The 27,882-nt window shown below is 50.1% G+C and overlaps 1 protein-coding gene across 1 annotated transcript in view; it reads right to left on the bottom strand.

Moving 5' to 3' along the window:
* The window catches only part of LOC138298467 (low-density lipoprotein receptor-related protein 2-like), a 1,267,625-nt gene that overhangs the window by 87,462 nt on the left and 1,152,281 nt on the right, over window positions 1–27,882 (bottom strand). The window contains exon 31 of the mRNA XM_069236878.1: window positions 22,413–22,652. Coding sequence (XP_069092979.1) covers window positions 22,413–22,652 — 240 coding nt within the window. The remainder of the gene's footprint in view (window positions 1–22,412; window positions 22,653–27,882) is intronic.

The following is a 27,882-nucleotide window of genomic DNA, read 5'->3' as shown; positions in this document are numbered from 1 at the left end:
AGAGCAGGGATGCTGGATGCCTTCCGCTGGCACCTTTGACGCGTATATACTGTGGACCCTGTCAGTCCTGGCACGGTATGTCCCATTTCTGGAGGAGCTAATCCTCCCCCCACTGGCACCAACAGCAGCTGAATCCCTAGATGCCCCATTGGATCTGAAAGAACTGTGTACTGCACTAAGAATGCTAGCATGAAACAAGGCCAGGGTGGGCGTGGGGGGCTGGCTTCCCACACAAGTTTTACCAGACATTCTCAGACGCTCATGCAGGGTCTCCTGGAGGTGCATAAGAAAGGGGTCCTGCCGCTGACAATGCAGGAGTGTGAACTATGCATGTTCCTTAAGCCCGGTGGTGACGAAGCTGACCTTTCTGCTCATAGACTGCTCACTATGATAAATGCGGACATAAAAGTCCTATGCAAGTGGCTCGTCAATCAGTTGGCGGCATATATCTCCCAGCTGGTGCACAAGGATCAATGTGGATTAATCCTTGGTCATAAAACAGGCATGAATTTAATTTAATTGTGGAAGACTGTAGAGAGGATCTGGCTCTGGTCTCTATAGACTTGGAGAAGGCCTTCAACACAGTGGACTCGGGCTATTTACTCGAGGTGACCAAGGGTAGGGGGTTCAGACCGCAGTACAGAGGCTGGGTATGCCTGCTATACACAGAACCCACAGGAAGGGTGCGGGTGGGGCGGAGTTGATCAAAGGTGTGGGAAGCAGGCAGCGGCACCTGGCAGCGTTGTTCACTGTCACCCCTCCTGTTTTTGCTGGCTATTGATCCCTTTGGTATTTGGGTGCATCGTGACCTGGGGGACAGAGGTATACAGTTGGGTGACAATCATATCATCTCACTCTACACTGATGATGCGCTGTTCTACATTTTGACCCCATGTGGTGCTGCCGAAGTTGTTGCAACTCCTGGAGGGATTTGGAGACATATCAGTTCTCCGACTTAGAGATAAGCCACTCATCTTCCTCCTAGCAGCATTGGCTACCATGCCGCTGGAACGTCTCCCAGAGCTAGGCTTTCGCTGGGTGATAAACTTCAGATATCTGGGGATGCAGGTGGTGCACACCAAGGCGCAGCAATTGAGTCTCAATATGGGCAGAGTTGTTGACTCCCTGAATGAATCAGTTGAATTCTCGAACACTCTCCCAGATAGGCAGATTGGCGGTATACAAAATTGTTCTGTTGCTCAGGTGTCCGTACACATTACAGAACTCGTTTTGCCCCATATCACAAAGGGTATTTAAACAACTGACCTTGGTACTGACGTCACTGTTATGGGCGGGACTCGTAGTAGAGTGGCTGACCAAGCTGATTCACTGTTACGTACAGGATATTAGAGGTGCCAAGTCTCGACCTTTACTATTGAAGGCTTGGCCGTCCCGCAAGATGGCCGCAACACATGGCGCAGGAATCTCCCCCATCCCCCCACGATAGGCAGTTCACCGCCCTTTTTTGATTGAGATGCCTTGGCAGCAGGGGGCCTAGGACTTGCAGCGGCCCCCTGGTCTTTTGCACGGAGGTGCTATGCTGCTACTGCGGGGCCCAGTCGGCAGCTGGGTCGGGCCGCGGGGTCCCACAGCAGCAATGGACGACTGGCTGGGGGCCTCGTTTCATTGTCTCTTGGCGGGCCACCACCCGTGGCATTTATCACCACCTGCCTCCCCCCCCCCCCCCCCCCCTGCGAGGCATATTGGGGGGTAATATTTTACTCGACGCCCTCCCGCCTTTTTCTTTTTTTGGATGCTGCTTCTCCTGTTTGCTTAGTCCCCTGGCGCTGCTAATTTGTGAGAACGTTGATGGTGTTGGTGGTGGTGCTGTGCAAGACGAGGGCCCCCCGCACTCCTATGGATTGCCACTGCCTGTGGTGAAGCTGTGCTGCTGCCTGGATTGTGCCTAGCTGTGCTGTGCCGGTGGCTGGCTAGTTTCTGGGGCCCACTGCTTCCCCCTCTTCCCCCCTTCCTTTTGTGGGGTGGGGTGATCTGCAAGGGAGGTCTCCTGCCTGAGCCCTACGTTGTTTGGTAACCCTTCGCTGGCCGGCTGGCCGATAGGGCGGTGCGTTGGTGCCCCGCTGCTCCCTGACTCATCGATGGTGGAGAAGATTGGAAAAGCTGAACAGGCTAAGCTCTCATTCGAGAGTGGGAAAAAGAAAAGCGGTGCAGCCGGACGGATGACAGATGACACGATGCCAGAGGAGGAGACCACAGCGCCCTCCGTAAAGGCTATGTTCTTAGATCTTAAGCACAGCTTGGCCGGTATTGATGCTAAACTTGACCGCTTGACGGAGCAGATGGATCGTTTAAGGGAACGGGTTGACAGGCATGACTCACATTTTGAACAGCTAGAGTCCCGCACCTCAGATTTGGAGGATGGTCGGCGCAGTAACAGTGAGCAGTTGTTGCATATGGCGCGCATGCTGGAGGTGATTCGGAATAAAGATGAGGACCTTGAGGCCCGGTCTCGTCGTAACACTTCGCATTCTGGGCCTCCCGGAATCGACGGCTATGGTGCAAATGGAGGACTATGTCAAAACGATGCTTTCTGCGCTTTTCCCCGGTGAGCTCTCTCGGATGTTGGGGGTGGAGAGGGTCCACAGATCTCTGGGACCGCAGCCTCCTCCGGGTGCCACTGCGTGCCCTATTATTGTGCGTTTGTTGAGTTACAGAGACCAGGACACTATCCTTAGTCTTGTCAGAGTGCAGGCCTGTGATATACAATGGCATGGAACTTAACATTTTTCCTGACTATAATCCTGGAGTGCAGGTGGCCCACAGAGCCTTTTTGCCAGTCAGGCGTACACTTAGCTGGACTGATGCTAAATACACCTTATTTACCCGGCTAAGCTGCAGGTCCAACATAGGGGCAAGCTGCACTTCTTTACTGACCCGAAACTGGCCACGAAATTAGCAAAATCTATTCCTGAGAAGACTTCTTCTGGGGGCCCACGGGCTGCAGACATTGAGGGTGGCTCGCTGAGCGACAATAATTAACCTGAACTCCTGTGACTGTCTCCGGAGCAGTGCGCTGTGTAAATGCCTTGGTGGTCTTTGTAGGGCGGGATGATTTACTGCACATTTTAATTTCTATTGGTGGGTCCCCCTGCCCTCTCATCCCACTTGGGATGGGTTACGGATGGCCTCGCCACTGTCCCATTGGATGAGTCCATTCACACTGTTTACTATCTTGTTGGGGGATATAAATTGGGGGATGGGTGGGATGGTAGGTCTGACCCGTTTGGGAGGTCAGCATGGGTGGGGGTTGGGACTGTTTTCTGTTTGGTATACCTTCTCTGCTTCTTCCTTTTTGTTTTTCTTCCTTTTCCTTCTGGCCACGACAGCCTTGTGCATGATGCTCAGGGGTGTTGCATGGCTGTACGAGAGATAGCTGTGGCGCAGGCAAATGTGACACCTGTGAGTTGTCTCACCTGGAATGCTCGTGGGTTGAATGACGGGCGCAAGATGCGTTTGGTGTCTGCTTACATGCAGCGACATGCGGTGGACATTTGCATGCCACAGGAGACTCATTTGGTTGAGTCCACTAAGCATTGACTGAGGGCTAGCTGGATTGGCGAATGGCACGCTGCGTTGTAATCGCGCTATGCGAGAGGTGGGGCAATCCTGATTAGAAAAGGTCTCCCGTGGCGCACTGAGAGGGCACTTGTTGGATCCTAATGGCCGCTATGTTATGTTAAGTGGTACTCTGCTTGGGGGGCGTGGCCAACATGGCGACCGGAGCGGCAGCATAAACTGCAGCTCCGATCCCTGGCCCGTACAAATATCCTGCTAGCAGCACCTGTACCCCCTTTTAAGGGTGACAGGCGTCACCCACTCAGCCGCCCGGGACCCGCACTGGCAGCCGCGGCCGCTCTGTAGGTTGTGAGCGGTCCGCTGTGCTGCCGGGTCCGCAGCTGCGGCCTACACTGCTTGCCGGGGCGGCGGCGCCGGTGCGGGGCTGGCCCACCGCGGTGCCGCGCCCCGCCCGCCGATGCCTGCTGAAGCAGGCTTATATTCCCACTGACCTCAGTGCAAGGTTGTCGTCGCTGGTGTCCGCGCCCCGGCTCCCCCGCTCATTGGAAGGGGGCGCGTCCGATGCCCTGCTGTGCCCCGAGGCTCAGGGAAGCCGAAGCCTGCCTGGATGAGGCCTCTCAGAGCAGAGGCCTCGAAGAAGACGTGCAGCCCGGTAGCTGGGCCTCAATTACTATCAACAAGTCCACAGGCCTGGGGCCTCGCCTGGCACTCGTCTGAGCTTCACCACAGGAGAAGAGAAGTAAAAGGGGTGAAGGTGGAGGACAGGGTGCGCAGAAGGAAGGTGAAGAGAAAGGAAAAGAGGTGAGCCTTTCGGCTACATTTATCGAGTCACGGCACGCGAAGGAGAGGACCACCTCCCCCCAGACCAATTTACACGGAGCAGCTGGAGGCCCTAACAAGGCACACGAGGTACTGCCCCTGACCCTCCAAGCCCTACATATAACTCCCCATCAGCACAACCACCCCCAAGCCGCGCAAGCAACCACCAATATACTAGGCCATTACCTATCATCCTTCATTGGCCTGCTAACGCTTTGTCTGACCTCAGTGCCCACACTGAGCTGAGGTGTGCCTCCTGACTCGGCCGTATACGACACTTCCCGCGCCTCTGCTGTTCCGTCGCCCCTGCGTGGTTACTGGGCTTTGCCGTTTTATGTGGACATAGGAGTATAACACGCTTGGCCCCTCTGCTGATTGGAATAGGGAGGCGTGGCAGGCATACAACGCAGCACTAAAGTATTCTGCTAACCACCAGGAACTAGTCTGATTGCTTCACTATCACAAACCTGTACACTTGGCCCGGAAGCGGGTGTGGCGTCTCCCAAACTTCACGCAACACTCTACCGACTCTAGCCTATCGCTTCTGGCCTTCAATATTTAAACATAGCCCTCTGGAACCGGGACCTCAACGCCGCAGCTTGCTTCTTTGTCCGCCCTGCCCGCATCGTCTCCAACCGGTCTTACTTCGTTAGTGACCACCTGGAACTGCACTCGTCAAATGGTCAAACCAAAAACCCCACGTGCACCTCTGGGTAGAATGGACTCCGGCACCCCCCCAACCCCCTCCCCCACCCCCCGCCCCTCCTCTGAGGCCCACGTCACCATGCAACTGGCTTTACAGAAGATGGAACTTACCTTACAGTCACACACGTCACAGTTTGAAAAGATATTGCAAGCCATTCTAGACACCAATTCCACCCTGGAAGCCAAAATAGGCTCGGTGACAGAAGACCTCAACATACTCCGCACTGACCAACACGCATTGGCCGACAGGGTTTCCGAACTAGAAAAAGACTCTGCATCCCTCCCCTGGACTGTGAAAGCTCTCCAATCGCAATTGTCTCATTTAACAACCGAGGTGGACTTCTTAAAACGTAGAGCTGAAGATGCAGAGGAAATGTCCTGGCGCAACAACATTCGCATGGTGGGGTTCCCTGAGCGTGTCGAAGGCCCCAGCACAGAATTATTCATAGAACAATGGCTCACGGAGACAATTCTTAAAGACAATATCCCGAAGTTTTTCTCCGTTGAACGTGCCCACAGGGTCCCTGGCAGACCCCCTCCACCTGGTGCGCAGCCTCGCCCGTTGATAGCAAGACTCCTTAACTACCGCAATAGAGACCTCATCCTACAGTTATTTTGCAAATCAGGCCCGTTACGCTTTGAAAACGCAGAGATCCCAGCTTACCCAGACTTTACAGCAGAAGTTCAGAGGAAGCGGAGTTCTTTTGATCGTGTTAAAGAATGCCTTCGCAAACACAACATCAAGTATGCGTTGCTGTTCCCAGCCAGACTACGGGTACAAGATGACACACGGGTACTTTTCTTCACTACACCAGAAGACGCCTGGACCTGGCTGCATGCCAAGGGCCTTGCCGACTCGATAGACATAAGCACTCCGGGTGAAAATTGGTCCTCTCCCAAGACAAGGCGAAGGCAACGCAAAAAACAAGGCAGTAAACCCTCACCTGAACAGGCACAAACTGAACGCTCCCTTCTCCTGCAAGCCACATCTAGATTTGTTAACACGTCGCCAACAGCCCGGTCCACTCAAACTGACGGGGGAACCAGATCTCAACGTAAACTCCGACTCGGCGGAATCTGCACGGGGACCTATCCTCACGCCGTGCACAGCAGATGATATTTGCTAAGACAATTAAGCACCACCTATTTCCGCTCCTTATATACAATAACATGGCCTGCCTCCCCCAGCTGTTCACAAATGGCCTGGCGGCACCACTGATCCCTCGTTGCAGCGCGCTGCCCGCTTGTGGTCCTGGGCAGCGGATCCAGCACTGAGAGTAACTCAGGCAGGGTAATTCCATGACTTTGAACTAACGTCCTTCGGCACCCCCCTGCACCATATGGACTGTTCTCCCAAGCCGGCTATCGCTGGAACTTCTTTGGATTCTTCATTATTTCAGTTGATGTTATATATTGTTTTTGGGTGCATTTTTTGTTGTTGGTTTTGTCACACGCTAATTAATCGTAAACACACTAACAAATGCGCATGTCACATTTACCTTATCAATAGGTTTACATTTAACAACACTAAGGATATTAACTGGCTAGCCTTGGAGGGTAATCGACAATACTTCCACAATGGGGACGGAGGACACATCTCTCCGGTTTTGCTAAATCCATAATTGCCTCATGACCTCCCAAACTCAACAAGGTATCTTGAAATATAAGATACTCACATGGTATATCAAAGGTATGGCAACACTGCATAAGCGGCAAAGGATTCATACATTTCTTAAGAGACATCAGGTACACATAGCCCTACTACAAGAGACACCTCTCTAAATCGACGTTGGAAAGCACACGCTCAAAATGGAAAGGACAATTGCACAGCACCACTTCCTCGTCTTTTGCTCGAGGGGTGGCGATTTGGATTGCTCCTGGGGTCCCACTTATCACATCTCGTACAAAATGCGACCCAAACGGTAGATATGTGATACTAGAAGGCGTCCTTGACTGGTCCCCCTTAGCACTAGTAGCGCTATACTCCCCAAATTCAAATCAACGTGACTTCCTGAGTACGCTCACCACTGGTAATCTTAGTGACCCCACATTAGAGTGCATATGGGTGGGGGGCGACTAACAGCATCCTAGATACTCAAATAGACCGCTCATTTCCCCTATTCGTCACGGCTCCATCCAATCGTGCCTCACAAGCACTAGCAAACTGGGCCTCCAATAATGGTTTGAGAGACATCTGGAGGGTCGGTCACCCCACCCACCGTGAATATTCTTATTACTCCTCTGTGCACAAGTTACATACCAGAATAGACATGATTTTTGTATCCGCAGCCGTAATCCAGAAAGTGTGCACGACCGAATACCTGGCACACACCATATCAGATCATAACCCGCTCTGTGCATTAATGGCCTGGGGCCACATGCACACTCGCATACCAACATGGCGATTACAGACAGAAGCTCTCTTAGACCCCCCTCCCACGCAGAAATGTCCAAGCGACTGGCAGATTTCTCACTGAATAAAAATACAACCTTATCTCGCGCTATAGAGTGGGATGCCCACAAAGCGGTAATACGCGGACACTGCCTTGCGGCCACAGTGGGGGTAAGAAGGACCCTCACCAAAGAGCTACGAGCTCTGGAGGTTAAACTTCGCAAAGCAGAGGTTGAGGTCTCCAGAAACGAGTCCACACTAGCAGCATTGAATTCGCTTAGAGCTGCCCATAGAGAAGTAGACACCAGACTATGTAAGCATGATTACAGACACTACATGACATGAGAACACGCTGAGGGGGATAGATCAGGTAGACTGTTAGCGTGGCTAACTCGCCAACCCTCGCCCATTGGTGCGATACGTTTGAACTCCAACGACATTATCAACACCCAAGCAGGAATCAACAAAGCCTTCTCCACATACTATCGTGCCCTATATACGCCTCCTTCCTACCCATCGGAGCAGCAATTAGCTGACATACTATCACTCATTTCCCAAAACCAACGCATAATTGACAACGCAGCCACCTTAGACGGTCCCATTACTATAGAAGAACTGCACTCAGCTCTGGCAAATGGCATGTAGCAAAACCCCTGGTTCAGATGGCCTACCGGTAGAGTATTTTAACTCCCATGCTACTCACCTCCTACAACCACTCAGAGGTATTCAACAAAGCACGAAGCTCTGATAGTCGTCCTTCCAAAGGCGGGCCGTGACCCTCTTGACGTTAAATCATACAGGCCGCTCTCTCTACTAAACACAGACTGCAAACTACTGGGGAAAATATTGGCAAATAGGCTACTCCCCTACCTATCAAGCTTAACACACTCTGATCAGTCTGGCTTTATTCCACGGAGAAGCACCTTTTTAAATATTAGAAGACGGATCCACATAATGCACAGCAATACAGAATCAGAAGCGGTGGCCCTCTCCCTAGACATTGAAAAAGTGTTCAATACGTTGAGCTGGGACTATCTTCTACGCACACTTAATGCGTTTGGATTCGGCCCCGGTTTCATTAGATGGATCAAAACGCTCTACTCCAAACCCACAGCTCGAGTCAAAAATGGACAAGCTATCTCCGAAGCATTCCCCATAGGCAGACGTACCAGACAAGGTTGTCCATTATCCCCTTTATTATTCGCTATAGCCATGGAACCATTAGCAATTAAGCTACGTAGCTACGCACACATATGGGGCATCACTGAATCTAATACACATCATATTATATCCTTATACGTAGATGATGCCCTGATATACATGCGTAATCATTCCACCTCCATGGCAGGGGTGTTGCTAATACTTGACTCCTTTGCTCTCGCCTCTGGTCTACGTGTCAACTGGTCCAAGTCAAGTATTTTCCCCCTCACCTCCATACCAATCGACCTTCACATGGTATTACCGCAATATCAACTGCCATGGTCACACACTAACTTTAAATATCTCGGGATACAAATTTACCACTCCATTGCCGATCTGAAAGAGGGCAATATTGACAGGGCACTCAGTTCTACCCGCAGCTCATTGTCGTTCTGGAGTTCACTTTCCCTATCCCCCATGGGTCGGGTAGCAATAGCCAAAATGCTCATCCTTCCCAGGTTCTTATATTATTTTACCGCCCTTCCACTATGTCTACCACACTCGTTCTTTTGTAAACTGCACTCATTATTAACTGATCTGCTCAGGGGCAAAGATAAACGCAGAGTAGCGTTAGCTATAACACAATATCCGCAAGAAGCGGGCGGACTGGGCATGCCTAACTTCGAAATATACTATGCAGCTGCCCAGCTGTTGTGGCTATCCACATGGCTCAGGGAAACTCCTCCTCCCGAATGCATAATGCTGCAGGCATATATAGCCCCGCAAATGGTACTGTCCTCACTTTTATCCGGCCCTAACCGCCTATCGTCAAAACCCATATTGTTGGAAGCAGTTTGTTTCTGCTGGCATAGATACGTTCAAAGTAAGACTCCCTCACCTCCTTATTTCCCTCTGTTACCGCTGTTTCAACTGCCGGGCACCCAAACACTCATTACACCACGATACACGTGACATAAGTATACTGAATGTGGATAATTACTACTCTAGCTCCACAATGCGCACCTTTGCGGAACTAGTGGCCGCTGGGGTTATGCACACTGGAGCCTTTTTGACATATAGCGGCATTAAACGGCTACTCAATAACTTATGGGGTTCTGGCAACAACAAACCACTGAGTCCCAATTACTCACCACTATCCTTACCATAGGTAGCACAAAAGGCATCATAACTAAACTATATAAAGAGCTGCTAGCTGAAGTCTGCTCTGCCCTGCCACTTACTAAAGCACGCTGGGACTCCGTCCTCCCTTCACCATTACCACAAAAAACTTGGGTCGCGGCTCTCACAATGATCAAGTCAATATCCCGCAATCCCAGATAGCGTTACACCCAATTCAATTATATTCACCACTCATACCTATCCCTGGCCTGCATCCAAAGAATATATCCGAAAACAAACCCGACATGTCCCAGATGCGCTACTCCGGCAGAAGAGTTTTACCACATGGTCTGGAGCTGCCACTCAAACTCTGCCTGGCACCGCATTACGGACGTCACAGCCGACATTTTGTCCCACACTCTGTTACCCACCCCAGACTCTTGCTTTCTTGGCATACGACACCGAGCCAAAAGCGATAAACATCTACACAGATTTATCGATCTAGCATTTGTTGTCTTCAAGCGCCTAATAGCTACGCACTGGAAGACCCCACACGTTCCCTCCCATTCTGCTTGGCTCCACGACTTACAGTCGCTCACAAGCCGAAGCTCAGACACTACGCTTATTACAACATAAAGGCCTACTACAAGATGGAGCCGAAGTCTGGGATACTTTTGTGGTAGCAATAGAAGCTAGGTATGACACATACCCCCCCCTAAACTAGCAACTGTATATGTATTATCTCTGCTCAATATCTATACCATGCTACTCCCAGTTCCCCCCCATCACCCACTCTCTGTACTAACTTCCTCACTTCCCTCCTTAATGCAACAACGTAACATCTCAGGGTGCTTCTCCTATGCTCTTATGTAACCCACGCCTAGCCTTGCTCACTATTCGATTGGCTCCGCGCCCCTTCCTGCCCCACAATTCATACCTCAACTATGGCCTCACGGCTCCCATACACAGCAGTTGTATCTTTCTCCCCCCCCCCCACCTTCCAATTGGTGTAGCCAGCACCATGTTTGATATCAGCATTCATTATTTGGTATTTAGTTGTGACTTCAACCACTTGTTGCACAGTTTCAAGTTGTATTTCAGCACTTCAGTGCGCAATCGCGCTGTACAAGCTTATAAGTGTGTGTAAACAGATCGCAAAATTATTAATAGCAAAATGTACTGTTGTGTGTGCATAATGATTAATAAACAGATTAAAAAAAAAAAAAAAAGTGGTACTCTGCTTGATAAGCCATGCAGGTTGGTGGCGCTGTATGGCCCGAATATGGATGACCAGGAATCCTTTGGTGAGGTGGGACAACTGATCGACTCGCTGGATCCTGGGTCCCTGCTATAGGGTGGCGACTTTAATGTGGTATTGAACTTTTAGACCGCGCGAGTCGAGCTCGGCCGCAGCATGTGGCGGCTGCTAAAGCTCTGTCGCAGGTGATGGGGGAGGAGGGGGGCTTTGGTCGATTTATGGAGGACAAAGCATGGGACTCCTAGAGAAGGCACTTGCGTGAATTATGTACACTGTAGCTGGTCCCGCTTAGATGGCTCGGCACCCGGATGTTGTGCTCTGGATGGTCTCCATTGAGCATAAGGCCTGCACTTCATCGGATCACTAGCCGGTCCCACTGGAGCTGGCTGTCCCGGATGAATTTCGCAGAGCCTTTAAGTGGCGTCTTCCCCATGGCGAGCTCCAGGACCAGGTATTCTGGGAGGAGGTCAGTGATGCCATAGTTCATTACTTTGCTGAGAATCAGGGGTCGGTGACCTCTGCCGGCACTGTATGAGAGGCATTTAAGGTGGTGAACCGCGGGATCTGTCTTTCTAAACAACATGGTGTCCCTAAGACTTTGAGGCGCAGGCTGACTGACCTGGAGACCAAGATCGCTGATCTGGAAAAACGCTTAGCTTCGGACTGGTCAAAGCTTTCTGGCGGCATTAAGGGAGATGTCACAGTTTGAGGAGGCTGCACTGCATGAGGTATGCTTCTTGGGGAAGAATGCTACGGCAAGGTGATAAGGAGAGGGTGACCAGGCTAGACACACTTTGGCCGCAATGCTTCACAAACCGTGGGTAAGTAACTATATTGTGGAACTGAATGATGCCTCTGGTTCGCGCCGAACTGGCACTGGCGAAATCCAGCGTGTCCTTACTGATTTTTACTCGCCTCTATATGCTAAACCCCCAGAGTTGAACCCAGAGGCTGCTGCTGCCTATTTCGAGGATATTAGCCTTTTGTGGCTTGAGCAGGCACATAGACAGTATTTAGATATTCCGTTCTCGGTGGACGATGTTGTTCAGGCGATACGCAGCTTACCTGGGATAAGGCACCAGGACTGGATGGTCTACCGCTGGCCTTCTATAGGGAATATGCTGATACATTAGCCCCTCACCTTGTAGAGGTTTATGCAGAGGCTCTGGAGACCGGGCTCCTCCCGGCCTCGCTGCTTGAGGCTCTCCTTGTGACAATTCTGAAGCCTGGGAAAGATCCATGCTGCTGTGATTCCTCTAGACCTCTCTCATTGATCAATATTGATAATAAGATCCTGGCGAAGCTTATTGCGACTCGGCTGCAGCCGCTGCTCGTTTCCTTGGTGTTGCCGGATCAGTCTGGCTTTGTGCTGGGCCGTTCCACCCTATATAACCTCCAAACTTACTTTGCAATATCAAGTGGGATTCAACCTGAGGATGGCTCAGCGGCAGTAGTCTAGATGCTACTTAAGCCTTTGACTCTCTCACATGGCATTATATGTTTGCGCTGTTGGCTCGGGTGGGGTTGAGTTGTTGAGTTTTAGGTTTATTCAGTTGATCAGTCTTTTGTACGCACGACCGTCTGCCTGGTTGAGGGTCAACGGTATTGTTTCTGACCCAATTCTGATCGCTAGAGGTACTCATCAGTGGTGTCCACTTTCTCCATTGCTTTTTGCAGTCGCGATGGAGCCTCTTGCGGCCCATTTGTGTCAGCATCATCATCGGGGCTTGGCATTTCGGCAGCGCCTAATACTGGTCTCTTTGTATGCAGACAATGTTGCCCTCTATGTCAGCAACCCGCGACTGAACCTTGACATTTTGCTGGATGAGATCGTGAGCTTTGGCCTGGTTTCTGGAATTACTATCAAGTGGTCCAAGTCGGTGATTCTGCCCCTCTCTGAGGCCACAGTACAGTTTCCCTCTAAGTATTCCCTTTGCTGGGCCGACGGACCGGTGCGCTATCTGGGCATATGGCTGGGTGGGGATGTGGACACGCTGTGGTCCGCGAACTATGGTAGAGCCATTATGTGGCTGGAAGAAAAGGTAGATAGATGGCGTTGGTTACTGCTTTCACTAACGGGCGCATTGCAATAGCAAAAATGGTTGTTCTACAAAAAAAATGTATACCTCTTAATTTACATCTTGTTCTTACTGCCAGTTTTTGGAAGCGGCTTAGATCTGTCCTTGTGACTTTGGTCAGGCGGGCCGGCGTCCCAGAGTTTCCTGGGACCAGCTAACACTCCCGTTTGAGCGTGGTCGGCTGGCAGCCCCTGATTTTCCATTATACTAGCAGTGCTCAGGCACATTTTGCGCACTTTTGGCTACATCCTATTCGTTATCTACCCTGTAAGGAAATGCCTCCTTGGCATGGTTACCCCCTGACTTTTTGCCTTTGCTGATGCCAAGTTATGATTTGAAAGTGTGCTGGGACCCTGTGTAGGAAAATACAATCTTGCCTGGCATGTTACCCCCATATTTCACTGTATGTATGTTGTTTTAGTCCTTGTGTCACTGGGACCCTGCCAGGCAGGGCCCCAGTGCTCATAGTATGTGCCCTGTATGTGTTCCGCCTAACTGTCTCACTGAGGCTCTGCTAACCAGAACCTCAGTGGTTATGCTCTCTCTGCCTTCCAAATTTGTCACTACAGGCTAGTGACTACATTTACCAGTTCACATTGGCATACTGGTACACCCATATAATTCCTTTGTATATGGTACTGAGGTACCCAGGTGTAGGAAGTTGGCTCTGTATGTACTATTTCAAAGTAAGAAATAACATGCACAGAGTCCAAGGGTTCCCCTTAGAGGTAAGATAGTGGCTAAAAGATAATTCTAATGCTTTATTTTGTGGTAGTGTGGTCGAGCAGTAGGCTTATCAGAGGGTAGTGTTAAGCATGTGTTGTACACACACAGGCAATACATGAGGAACACACACTAAGACAATTCCAAGCCAATAGGTTTTATATAGAAAAATATATTTTCTTATTTTATTTTAAGAACCACTTGTTCAAGATTTACGCAAAATACTTTAAATGAAAGGTATTTCACTCAGGTACCTTAGGAACTTTGAATCATCATAATAGCATGTACAGTTTTGGCAAAAATAGCAATACGCTATTTTAAAACTAGACAGTGCAAAATTCAACAGTTCCTGGGGGGAAGTAAGTATTGGTTAGTTTTGCAGGTAAGTAAAGCACCTACAAGGTTCAAAGTTGGGTCCAAGGTAGCCCACCGTTGGGGGTTCAGGGCATCCCCAAAGTTACCACACCAGCAGCTCAGGGCTGGTCAGGTGCAGAGGTCAAAGTGTTGCCCAAAACCCATAGGCTTCAATGGAGAAGGGGGTGCCCCGGTTCCAGTCTGCCAGCAGTAAGTACCTGCGACTTCGGAGGGCAAACCAGAGGGGGGGTTTTGTAGGGCACCGGGGGAGACAAAAGTCAGCACAAAAAGTACACCCTCAGCGGCACAGGGGCAGCTGGGTGCAGAGTGCAAATAGGCGTCTGTTTGCAATTGGTCTCAATGGGAGACCCAGGGGTCTCTTCAGCGAAGCAGGCAGGCATGGGGAGGGGGGGTAGCCACCACCTGGGCAAGGGAGAGGGCCACCTGGGGGTCGCTTCTACACTGGAGGTTGGATCCTTCAGGTCCTGGGGGCTGTGGGTGCAGTGTCTTTACCAGGCGTCGGGTTCTTTGAAGCAGGCAGTCGCGGTCAGGGGGAGCCACTGGATTCCCTCTGCACGCGTCGCTGTGGGGTTTCAGGGGGTCAACTCTGGCTACTCACGGGCTCGCAGTCGCCGGTGAGTCCTCCCTGTAGTGTTGTTTCTCCGCAGGTCGAGCCGGGGGCGTCGGGTGCAGAGTGGAAAGTCTCACGCTTCCGGCGGGAAACGTGGAGTCCTTTAAAAGTTGTTTCTTGGTTGCAAGTTTCAGTCTTTGTGGAATAGGGCCACTGTCCTTGGGAATTCTTGGTCCTTTTAGATGCAGGGTAGTCCTCTGAGGCTTCAGAGGTCGCTGGACCCTGGGGAACGCGTCACAGTTTTCCTTGAAGTGGGGAGACATGCCGGTAGGACTGGGGCCAAAGCAGTTGGTGTCTCCGTCTTCTCTGCAGGGCTTCAGGTCAGCAGTCCTTCTTCGTCTTAGGTTTCAGGAATCTATCTTCCTCGGTTCTGGAAGCCCCTAAATACTGAATTTAGGGGTGTGTTTAGGTCTGGGAGGTCAGTAGCCAATGGCTAGTGTCCTTGTGGGTGGCTACACCCTCTTTGTGCCTCCTCCCTGAGGGGAGGGGGGCACATCCCTATTCCTATTGGGGGAATCCTCCAAAATCAAGATGGAGGATTTCTAAAGGCAGGGGTCACCTCAGGACACCTTAGGGGCTGTCCTGACTGGTGGGTGGTGACTCCTTGTTTTTCTCATTATCTCCTCTGGACCGCCAAAAGTGGGGGCTGTGTCCAGGGGGCAGGCATCTCCACTAGCTGGAGTGCCCTGGGGCATTGTAACACTAAGCCTGAGCCTTTGAGGCTCACTGCTAGGTGTTACAGTTCCTGCAGGGGGGAGGTGTGAAGCACCTCCACCCAGAGCAGGCTTTTGTTTCTGTCCTCAGAGAGCACAAAGGCCCTCACCACATGGGGTCAGAAACTCATCTCTCAGCAGCAGGCTGGCACAGACCAGTCAGTCCTGCACTGAACAATTGGGTAAAATACAGGGGGCATCTCCAAGATGCCCTCTGTGTGCATTTTTTTTAATAAATCCAACACTGGCATCAGTGTGGGTTTATTATTCTGAGAAGTTTGATACCAAACTTCCCAGTATTCAGTGTAGCCATTATGGAACTGTGGAGTTCGTTTTTGTCAAACTCCCAGACCATATACTTAATATGGCCACACTGTACTTACAATGTCTAAGAATAGACTTAGACACTCTAGGGGGATATTGCTCATGCAGCTTTGCCCTCACCTGTGGTATAGTGCACCCTGCCTTAGGGCTGTAAGGCCTGCTGGAGGGGTGACTTACCTATGCCACAGGCAGTATTTTGTGTGCATGGCATCCTGAGGAGGATGTCATGTCGACTTTGCCTTTTTCTCCCCACCAACACACACAATCTGCAATGGCAGTGTGCATGCGTTACGTGAGGGGTCCCTTAGGGTGGCACAACATATGCTGCAGCCCTTAGGGACCTTCCCTGGTCACAGGGCCCTTGGTACCACTGGTACCTTTCACAAGGGACTTATCTGTGTGCCAGGGGTGTGCCAATTGTGGAAACAATGATACATTTTAGGTGAAAGAACACTGGTGCTGGGGCCTGGTTAGCAGGGTCCCAGCACACTTCTCAGCCAAGTCAGTATCAGGCAAAAAGTGGGGGGTAACTGCAACAGGGAGCCATTTCCTTACACCAGGGTATTGGGGTTCCAGGAGATCCCTATGGGCTCCAGCATTTCTTTTGCCACCCATAGGGAGCTCTGACAATTCTTACACATGCCTGCCACTGCAGCCTGCGTGAAATAACGTCCACGTTATTTCACAGCCATTTACCACTGCACTTAAGTAACTTATAAGTCACCTATATGTCTAACCTTTACCTGGTAAAGGTTGGGTGCTAAGTTACTTAGTGTGTGGGCACCCTGGCACTAGCCAAGGTGCCGCCACATCGTTCAGGGCTAATTCCCCAGACTTTGTGAGTGCGGGGACACCATTACACACATGCACTATACATAGGTCACTACCTATGTATAGCGTCACAATGGTAACTCCAAACATGGCCATGTAACATGTCGAAGATCATGGAATTGTCGCCCCAATACCATTCTGGTATTGGGGGACAATTCCATGATCCCCCGGGTCTCTAGCACAGAACCTGGGTACTGCCAAACTGCCTTTCCGGGGTCTCCACTGCAGCTGCTGCCAACCCATAAGACAGGTTTCTGCCCTCCTCGGGTCCAGGCAGCACTGGCCCAGGAAGGCAGAACAAAGGATTTCCTCAGAGAGGGTGTTACACCCTCTCCCTTTAGAAATAGGTGTGAAGGGCTGGGGAGGAGTAGCCTCCCCCAGCCTCTGGAAATACTTTGATGGGCACGGATGGTGCCCATCTCTGCATAAGCCAGTCTACACCGGTTCAGGGATCCCCCAGTCCTGCTCTGGCTCGTAACTGGACAAAGGAAAGGGGAGTGACCACTCCTCTGACCAGTACCTCCCAGGGGAGGCGCCCGGAGCTCCTCCAGTGTGTCCAAACCCTCTACCATCTTGGAAACCGAGGTGTTGGGGGCACACTGGACTGCTCTGAGTGGCCAGTGCCAGCAGGTGACGTCAGAGGCTCCTTCTGATAGGCTCTTACCTCTCTTGGTAGCCAATCCTCCTTACTTTGTAGCCAAACCTCCTTTTCTAGCTATTTAGGGTCTCTGCTGTGGGGAATTCTTCAGATAACGAATGCAAGCGCTCACCAGAGTTCCTCTGCATCTCCCTCTTCACCTTCTACCAAAAGGATCGACTGCTGACTGCTCCAGGACGCCTGAAAAACCGCAACAAAGTAGCAAGACTACTACCAGCAACATTGTAGCGCCTAATCCTGCCGGCTTTCTCAACTGTTTCCAGGTGGTGCATGCTCTGGGGGTAGCCTGCCTTCACCCTGCACCAGAAGCTCAGAAGAAATCTCCTGTGGGTCGACGGAATCTTCCCCCTGCTAACGTAGGCACCAAAAGACTGCATCACTGGTCCTCTGCATCCCCTCTCATCCTGACGAGCGTGGTCCCTGGAACACAGCAACTCTGTCCAAGTGACTCCCACAGTCCAGTGACTCTTCAGTCCAAGTTTGGTGGAGGTAAGTCCTTGCCTCCCCACGCTAGACTGCAAAGCTGTGTACCGCGTGATTTGCAGCTGCTCCGGCTCCTGTGCACTCTTCCAGGATTTCCTTTGTGCACAGCCTAGCATGGGTCCCCAGCACTCCGTCCTGCAGTGCACAACCTTCTGAGTTGTCCTCCGACATTGTGGGACCCTTTTTGTAACTTTGCGGGGACTCTGGTTCACTCTTCTTCTAAGTGCCTGTACTTCTGCGGGTGCTGCCTGCTTCTGTGAGGGCTCTCTGAGTTGCTGAGCGCCCCCTCTGTCTCCTCCTCCAAAAGGCGACATCCTGGTCCTTCCTGGTCCTCAGCAGCACCTAAAAACCTCTACCACGACCCTTGCATCTAGCAAGGCTCGTTTGCGGTATTTCTGCGTGGGAACACCTCTGCAAGCTTCATCACAGCGTGGGACATCTGTCTTCCAAAGGAGAAGTTCCTAGTCCTCTTTTTTCTTGCAGAACTCCAAGCTTCTTCCATCTGGAGGCAGCTTCCTTGCACCTTCATCCAGGGTTTCCTGGGATCCTGCCCCCCTGGACACTCTCGCGACTATTGGACTTGGTCCCTTTGCCTTGCAGGACCCTCAGGTCCGGAAATCCGTTGTCAGTGGACTGCTGGTGTTTGTTCTTCCTGCAGAATCCCCCTATCACGACTATTGTGCTCTTTTGGGGTAGTAGGTGCACTTTACCCCTACTTTTCATGGTCTTGAGGTGGGGTATCTTGGACATCCTGACTGTTTCCTTACAGTCCCAACGACCCTCTACAAGCTCACATAGGTCTGGGGTCCAATCGTGATTCGCATCCCACATTGAGTATATGGTTTGTGTTGCCCCTATACCTATGCTTGCCTATTGCAACCTATTGTAAATCTAAACTGTTTGAATTACTTTTCTTGCTCTTACTTACCTGATTTTGGTTTGTGTACATATAACTTGTGTATATAACTTACCTTCTTACTGAGGGTACTCACTGAGATACTTGTGGCATATTGTCATAAAAATAAAGTACCTTTATTTTTAGTAACTGTGTATTGTGTTTTCTTATGATATTGTGCATATGACACCAGTGGTATAGTAGGAGCTTTGCATGTCTCCTAGTTCAGCCTAAGCTGCTTTGCCATAGCTACCTTCTATCAGCCTAAGCTGCTAGAAACACCTCTTCTACACTAATAAGGGATAACTGGACCTGGCACAAGGTGTAAGTACCTTTGGTACCCACTACAAGCCAGGCCAGCCTCCTACACCCTGCTAACTAGGCCCCAGCACCAGTGGTCTTTCCCTAAACTGTACCTTTGTCTCCACAATTGGCACAACCCTGGCACCCAGGTAAGACCCTTGTAACTGGTACCCCTGGTACCAAGGGCCCTGATGCCAGGGAAGGTCTCTAAGGGCTGCAGCATGTCTTATGCCACCCTGGGGACCCCTCACTCAGCACATGCACACTGCCTCACAGCTTGTGTGTGCTGGTGGGGACACCTCAGAGTGCCATGCCAACCTCGCACTGCCTGTGGCATAGATAAGTCACCCCTCTAGCAAGCCTTACATCCCTAAGGCAGGGTGCTCTATACCCCAGGTGAGGGCATATGTGCATGAGCACTATGCCCCAACAGTGTCTAAGCACAACCTTAGACATTGCAAGTGCAGGGTAGCCATAAGAGTATATGGTCTGGGAGTTTGTCAAACTCAAACTCCACAATTCCATAATGGCTACACTGAAAACTGGGAAGTTTGGTATCAAACTTCTCAGCACAATAAATGCACACTGTTGCCAGTGTACAATTTATTGTAACATACACCCAGAGGGCATCTTAGAGATGCCCCCTGAATACCAATCCGACTTCTAGTCTAGACTGACCAGTTTCTGCCAGCCTGCCACACACCAGACATGTGGCTGGCCACATGGGGAGAGTGCCTTTGTCACCCTGTGGCCAGGAACAAAGTCTGTACTGGGTGAAGGTGCTTCTCACCTCCCCCTGCAGGAACTGTAACACCTGGCGGTGAGCCTCAAAGGCTCACCCCTTTTGTTACAGTGCCTCAGGGCATCCCAGCTAGTGGAGATGCCCTCACCTCCGGCCACTGCCCCCACGTTTGGCGTCAAGGCTGGAGGAGGTAATGAGAAAAACAAGGCGGAGTCACCCACCATTCAGGACCCCTGCCTTGAGAAATCCTCCATCTTGAGTTTGGAGGATTCCCCCAATAGGATTAGCGATGTGCCGCCCCTCCCCACAGGGAGGCGGCACAAAGAAGGTGTAGCCACCCTTAAGGACAGTAGCCATTGGCTACTGCCCTCCCAGACATAAACACTCCTAAATTCAGTATTTAGGGGCACCCCAGAACCTAGGAAACTAGATTCTTGCAACCTGAATAAACAAGGACTGCTGACCTACAAGCCTGCAGATAAGGCTGCAGATAAGGAGGAAGACGACAACTGCTTTGGTCCCAGCCCTACCGGCTGGTCTCCAACTTCGGAAACCTGCTCCAGCGACGCATCCGACAGGGACCAGCGACCTCTGAAGCCTCAGGACTGCCCTGGACTAAAGGACCAAGAAACTCCTGTGAACAGCGGTCCTGTTCAAAACCAGCTACTTCTTTGCAACAAAGAAGCAACTTGCAAAGACTGCACGTTTCACGCCAGAAGTATGAGACTTCACACACTGCACCCGACGCCCCCGGCTCGAGATCCAGAGAACAAACACCTCAGGGAGGACTCCCAGGCGACTGCGAGCCCTTGAGTAACCAGAGACGACCCCCCTGAGCCCCCACAGCGACGCCTGCAGACAGAATCCAGAAGCTCCCCCTGACCGCGACTGCCTGTAACAAGGGACCCGACGCCTGGAACCAGCACTGGGAATAGGTGGTGACAGACCTCCAGAGGACAGCAAGATTACCTATAATTTCTTCACCTAAGCTCCTTGATAGAAAGTTCCCATCAAGTGGGGTCTTAAAACGAGTTTTAAATTACTTTCTCGATATGTACTTTAGACACAGACAGCCCAAACCACTGAACAAATTTACACAAAATCTAGCATAAAGCTAGATCTTGGTCCAGAAAGAAAACCTTTTGTGATTTGGTGTAAATCTGTTTTTGAACAATTAATGGTTAAAAATGTTTATATATCACGTCACAGAGGATCCAGAGGACCGACAAATCTAAGGTGAAATCAGAGTGGCTGCCACCACGTCAAAAATTATGTGGTGGCAGCCATCTTAGGACTTGGAACTCCGTCCCAAGTCCTAGGGAAAAAAAAGCCTAAGGTGGCAGAGTAGGGAAACCATGAGCCCCTAGGTTCCAAGAGGGCCTAATGTCCTAAGGTGACTATAACTTGTGCCTTGGCCATGCACTACTAATACTCCACATATTACATCACTCATGACATCTATGATGGCATTGATAATATCACTGCAACATTTGCAATGAAATTATTGATGACGAAACAGGGCACGATTCATAGTGACTTTTGGATAAGTACAACTGGTCAATTTCAGTGGTTTTGTACTTTTAAAACTGCATGTTTTAACTGACTTTTCACCTAATCATATCATCCTTTTAACCTTTGTGTTTTTTTTTGAAGTGCATGTACATATGAATGTGTGTATATCTATGTAGATATCAGGGAGACTACCCCACACAATACCAGGGAGAGCACCAATGACGCGCATAGAAAGCAGTAAAGCTTTTAGCTTTTCAAAACAAGTTTATTCTTGCCAATAAAAAAACATCTAACGGGTTTCGGATGACCCGCAGTCTTACAGATAGGGAGGTGCAACTGTGACATAAAATACAGTGGAAAAAAAATACTACAAACAACCGCCATGCATAAATTGCCAGACCCCAGGATCATACTTCAGAGAATTAAAATTATTAATGGTCAGAATTACAAACTACATGGTGCCAATGCAATAACTTAGATTGTTGATTTCATTCAAGGCTAATCCCTAGAGTACTGAATACCTGTGGTCTACATGCCTTACTGGTACGGGCATTATCATTTGCCTGATCACATGGATCACAGAAATAAAATATAAAATAAATATTGGTTCATTCTTTCACCAATCCCTAGTGCAGGAATGAGGGAACACCATTCAAATCACAAATTGGTGCACTCAAGGTTCGCAGAAAGCATGGTGCACAATACAATAACTAATCAATTTCATTTATGGTAAACCCTCAAATATGGGCTGCCATTCATCCACATTCCATGCTGAAATAAATACAATTTTAGCCTTCATTAATTAATGTATTCATCAATTAATCAACTGGTGCATGAATAATGAAATTCAATTAGAAGCTTGAATCCCAAGTGGGCAAAGCAAAACCTCTGAAACAACTTGCTGTCACATTAATATTCATATCTATGTAGCTATATAAACATATATAGACATACACATATATAGACATACACATATATAGACATACACACACGTGTATATAGACACAAACCTAGAGCTAAGAAAAAGTGCACATACTTTATCCTTTTGGCTTTTATTCATTTCTTCCTGCCAGTAGGTAGCTAGGGTATGATTTAGAATTCCCCTCAGCCCATAGCCTGTCCCACCACACCCAAAACCCATGTGAGATACACATTTGGGAAACAATGCCACTGAATGAGGTTATAAGATACTCACAGTTGGTCTCATCTGACTTGTCCAAACAGTCTGCCCAGCCATCACAGACTTGCTCTTCTGAAATGCACCTCAGCCCATCCTTGCAGGGACGAGATCTTTCAAAGCACTTTACATCTTCTGTGCAGCCCATGCCATCTTCCGTTGTATGATAACCTATAGAGCACATGCATACCCGCCCCTCTGGGTTTGGCATGCAGAGCTGTCTGCATTCACCATTATTCTCAGAGCATCCATTCGTACCTAGGAAACCCAAAAGAAAATATGCACAATAGGATCAATTTCAGTGTCGGAACTCTGTACATTATCACTAATACTATTGCACAGGTACACGTATGGAAAATTCCCTAAGGCTTGATATACTTTCAAACTGTTATGAACAGCCACACATGCCCCACCTCCGAAAAACTGCCCATACTGATATAAAGAACAAACTGCAAGGAAAATCTGACTTTTCCAGTAAAACAGACAAGTTTCAATCCAGAGGACAGAACATGTAGTTAAGAACAGCTACTTCTGAGATACACTTTTGGCAAGTAAAGCTATCATTCAGAAGTTACTTACCTTAACGATTTATCAGGTAGACCTATTCTAGTTGCAGATTCCTTACCTTAGAATTCCCCCCCCCAGGCATCAGACTGGATATGGAGATTTTTCTTCGAGCAGTACCCTTCGGCGCTGTCAGGTGGCGTCGGTCGACTCCGTATGCGTTGTGGTCACCCTGATGACATCACAGTAGTATATAAACACCACCCCAGTGCGCTGACTGCAGTTTTTCACGTCATTCCACACCAGTAGCACAGAGCCATGAAAACCTAACCTAGAATGGTGCACCAGAACTAGGGCCCTGAAAAGGGAATCCCTGGCCCTGGAAATCATTTCGCAGTGAGGGGAAAATGGGAGGGTTGGTACTAAATCTGCAACTAGAACACATCTCTACCAGATAAATCATTACCAAAGGCAAGTAACTTGTTCATCTGATAAAGACTTCTAGTTGCAGATTACTTACCTTATAATAGATAACCAAGCAATACCATCCTCGGTGGTTAGCTGCAAACCAAGATCATATTAGAAAGTCTGGCCGGGCCGAAAGACCAAAACAGCCATCTACTGCCTGGACAGTCAGATTTGCAGAATGTTTAGTGAATGTGTGCAGAGATGTCCATGATGCTGCCTGACATATCCAGGATAGTAACACAGTGTGCCATCGCAGTGGTGGCAGCAGTTGCTCTGGTGACTTGCTGGTACACCATGCCACAAATTTGTGCCAACGATGGGCGTATACCGATTTGGTGGAGGGATGCCTGGCTGCCAAGATAATGTTACAGATTTCAGGTGAAACGTCAAAAGCTGTCAACTGCTGCAGCTCAATCTCCATGCAAGAAGGTGGATACTGGACAGGTGTGGGTGGAGAACCATCCCCTGCTGCTGAGATAGAAGATCCTAAGTGGCAGTCTGGAGGATCCAAACTTTTTGCGCCCAGTCTGGAGTCACCAGGATTACTTGGGCCCAATTGCTCTTGATCTTCTTTAGAACTCTGGGCAGAAGTGGTACTGGTGGGAAGGACTCGAGACTAAAAGCATCATCAAGCGAATGCCGCCTTGGAAACTCCAACATACAAAACAGTTAACATTGCACTTACTCTGTGGAGGCGAACAGATCTAACCAAGGCTCTCTCCACTGCTGATAGAGGCCTAGCACCACCTCCAGATGGAGACATTTGTATCGACTATGCATCAACGGGCTGAGTTTGTCTGCTCTGGCGTTGAGCCCACCAGATGTTGAACCACCAGGGTTAAGACCTGGTGTTCCAGCCACATTCAGGTGTAGAGCCTCTTGACAGAGTCCACAACCACACTCTGCCTGCTTGCTGAAGTACCATACGGTGGCAGTGTTGTCCGTGAACACCTGCACCACTTTCCCTTTTAGAGAGATGGAATGCCTTCAATGTAAGCCTGATCGTTTGGAAGTCCAAAAGGTTGATGTTGAGTCAGACTCCACCGGAGTCCTCTAATCTCTGCCGCTCTCATGTGGCAGACCCATTCCAGAAAAATGCATCTGTCACCACTGTAAGATATGGCTGGGGACATTGACCCAATAGTGATTCGAAAGCCACCACTGCAGATCTTGCACAGTTCCCTCAGAGATCTGGACCATGTCGGAGAGGTTTACCAGATGCTGCTCCCACTGGAACTTTAGGTCCTACTGCAGAGCCTGCATATGCAATCTGGCATCTGTCACTAGCAGGATGCAGGAGGCCATGAGGCCCAGCAGCCTCAGTCTCACCGAAATGCAGGTTATAAGCTAAAGCATTAGAATCATAGCCTGAGTATCCTGGACTCACTTTTCAGGAGAATAAGCCAGAAACCGCACTGTGTCCAGAACAGCTGCAATGAAGGTGAGCATCTGAGAAGGAGAAGGAGAAGGAGTCAGGTGTGACATCAGCATGTTTATAGTGAACCCCAGCGAGTGTAGAAGGATTGCCGTAGTCTGAAGGTCGTAGACTACCATTTGGGGGGTGCTCGCCTTCAACAGCCAGTAATCGCGGAAGGGGGAGACAAACTCATAACCTGCACAATTGAGCTGCAACCACTGCCACCACTTTTGTGAAGACTCAAGGGGAGCTGGTAAGGCGGAAGGGAAGCATTGTAAACTGAAAGTGCTCGTGGCCTACCACAAATTGCAAGTAGCATCAGGCTGGATGGGTGTATGGAAGTAAGCATCCTGCAAGTCCAACGCTGTCATCCATTCTCCAGAGTCCAAGGAAGACAGGTCCTCAATCAGGGTGATCATTTTTAACTTCTCCTTCCTGAGGATGAGATTGAGGGCCCAGATGTCTGGAATAGGGCAGAGGCCCTTGGCCTTCTTGGGCAAAACAAAGTAGCGGGAATAACAACCACAACCTACTGCTGGTGTAGGAACCCTCTTGATGGCTCCCTTGGCCAAGAGAGCTGTGACTTCCTCACAGAGAAGTGTCAAATGATCCTCCGAGAAACAGTCGTAAGACGGTGGCATAGTCAGAGTTGTAGTCTCGAGATGGAGGGAGTAGCCCATTTGCAAAACCCACCTGTCCGTCGTGATGGAATCACAGTGGGGCAGGTGATTGCAGACTCTGCCTCCCACTGGTCCAGGATGGGGCGACTGTAAGAGGGTATGGAGGGGGACTGGGCAGACCTATGGCTCCCCGACCAACAAGCCTGTGGGATCCTGCATCCATGGCCATGCAGTGGGTGGGTGGCATGCGTGACTCCGTGTCTCTTATGGAAAGGACATAAGAGGGAGCCCCTTCCGTGGCCACAAAAGGGGCAAAAAGCAGACTGTGCTGGGCGAGGGGCTGCAGCGAGGCCAAGGGACTGAGCCGTAGCCTGATACTCTTTAAAATGCTTGAGCACCGAGTCCGCTTTGTCCCTTAAGAGACAGGTGCCATTGAAGGGCAGGTCCATAAGAGATTGTTGGACATCTCCCGAAAAGCCAGACATCCACAACCACCGTGGCCACCGTTGACGCAACCAATCTACCTTGTGAGTCTATTGTGTCCAGGCCACAATGGATAGTGAACTGGGTCGCATCCCTCTCATCAGCAACAGCTTGGGAGATGGCCTGGGCCTCCTCCAGGATCTGCGGGAACACCTGCACAACCATATCCCATAAGAAATGGGTGTAGTGACCCAAGAGGCATGCAGTGTTCACAGACCGCAATGTCAGACTGGAGGAATAAAACATTTTCTTCCCAAGCTGATCCAGTCTTTTTGATTTTCTCTCCGGTGTGCAGATTGGAATGTGCCAGAAGAGGAAGCCTGGATGACAAGGCTCTCAGGTGTAGGGTGTTGGGACAGGAATTTAGGGCCATTCAGTGTAGGTCAATGGTGGTGGGCGCCTGTTCTATTCACAGGAGCACCTGTGCTGGGTATGGACCTGGTAACAAGAAGGACATCTGTGAGGGCTTCATTGAAAGGTAGAAGGGGGTCCGAAGTGGAAGCCCCAGGCTGAAGCACCTCAGTCAGGAGGTTAGTCCTGCCTGCCACAGAAGGAAGCTCGAAGCTGGGGACCTCAGCTGCCCCACTGATCACCAAAGAATATGATGATCCCTCCGCCATAGCCACAGTGGGGGAAGAAAGCAAGCAAGCATTTGGAGAAGTATCCAGACCACTAGCCTCACACAATTCCTGTGCCCTGTCCATCTCAGGTTTGTCACGCTGATTTTCCAGAGGGTCCAGCAACCCTTTCGAACCTCCCCTGTATTCATACCCATAGTAAAAAGGGTCAGAATCCAACCTGGGGTGAGAACACTGCATCGAAGTCTGATCTGGCTTGGGGTAGTCAGGGATCAGGATAGGGTTGATGCTGTGCGCCCAACCAGCACCAGGAGTATCTACATCTTTGCTGGTACTGGGGAAGATCGTGTTGGCATGACTGGCATCGGCACGGATTCTACAACTACGCAAGAGGAATTCAGTGGCTGGAGCCAAAGCTGCTTGTACAGAGCCCGGGGCCACTATCCGATCCCCCATGCCTTAAAGGCACCGAGCAAGGGTCTGTCTGCCCAGGGATGAGGTCCATGGCCTTGTAAAACTCCTTCAGCTGGGCAGGGGTGGCTCCGGCTCCAGAGAAGTCAGGGAGGCTCGGAGCAGATCTAGAAGTAGGCCCCGCAGACTGAGGCTACTTGAGCATCGACACTTCTTGCGTTGCCAACTGAGCAACAGGGTGAAGTTGAAGCACTTTTGGCCTTCTTAGCTTCTTTTTATGACCAGACTGCTTTAGGTTGGGACAACAAAGAGTGATGATGATTCCGCAAGTGGTCTTGTGACCTTCCTCTCAAACGAGACCAGCAGCGATGCAGAGTCTAGCGTCAGGCTGCTATGAGCTTCAGGGACTGCTCCCTCAAAGCCTTCAGGTTCATGGCCTGGCCCTCAGAGCACAGCTATGGGTCATGGTCGCACTCCAGACACCACAAACGCATGAGGTGTGGATCTGGCACCAACATCATTTGTTGACAGGAGTCACACAGTCTTCCGTGACATCCCTCGAAGCACCAAAAAGTCAAAAATGACAAAAAGGTTGAAGCTTTTAAAAAAAATGACTAAGGGTAGCTCTTCTCCGGATCTGCATCTGGCGTGAAAAGAACTGACGTCAGCACGCCAGGGTGGTGCCTATATACAATTGCAACGTCATCACGGAACCACAAGATCAACAACGCATGTGGAGTCTGCCGACGCCAGCTGACAGCACGCAAGGGTAATGCTCAAAGAAAAATCTCCAGATTCAGTCTGACAACTTGGGGAAAGTGTAAGCTAAGTAATCTGCTACTAGAGCTCTCTATCATATCACACTGGTAAAGCTTCGAAGCAGAATGAATGGTGAGCCATCAATACAACTACTGATTTGTCTGAACTGATAAATAATGCATTACCTTGCATGCATCAATATCATTGCCTCTACAAGGGTAGTAAAGCAACCTTACGTCTGTCCGTCA

Source organism: Pleurodeles waltl, chromosome 1_2 (genome assembly GCF_031143425.1).
Source record: "Pleurodeles waltl isolate 20211129_DDA chromosome 1_2, aPleWal1.hap1.20221129, whole genome shotgun sequence".
Lineage (NCBI taxonomy): Eukaryota > Metazoa > Chordata > Amphibia > Caudata > Salamandridae > Pleurodeles > Pleurodeles waltl.
This window is presented reverse-complemented; position numbering and strand designations above follow the sequence as displayed.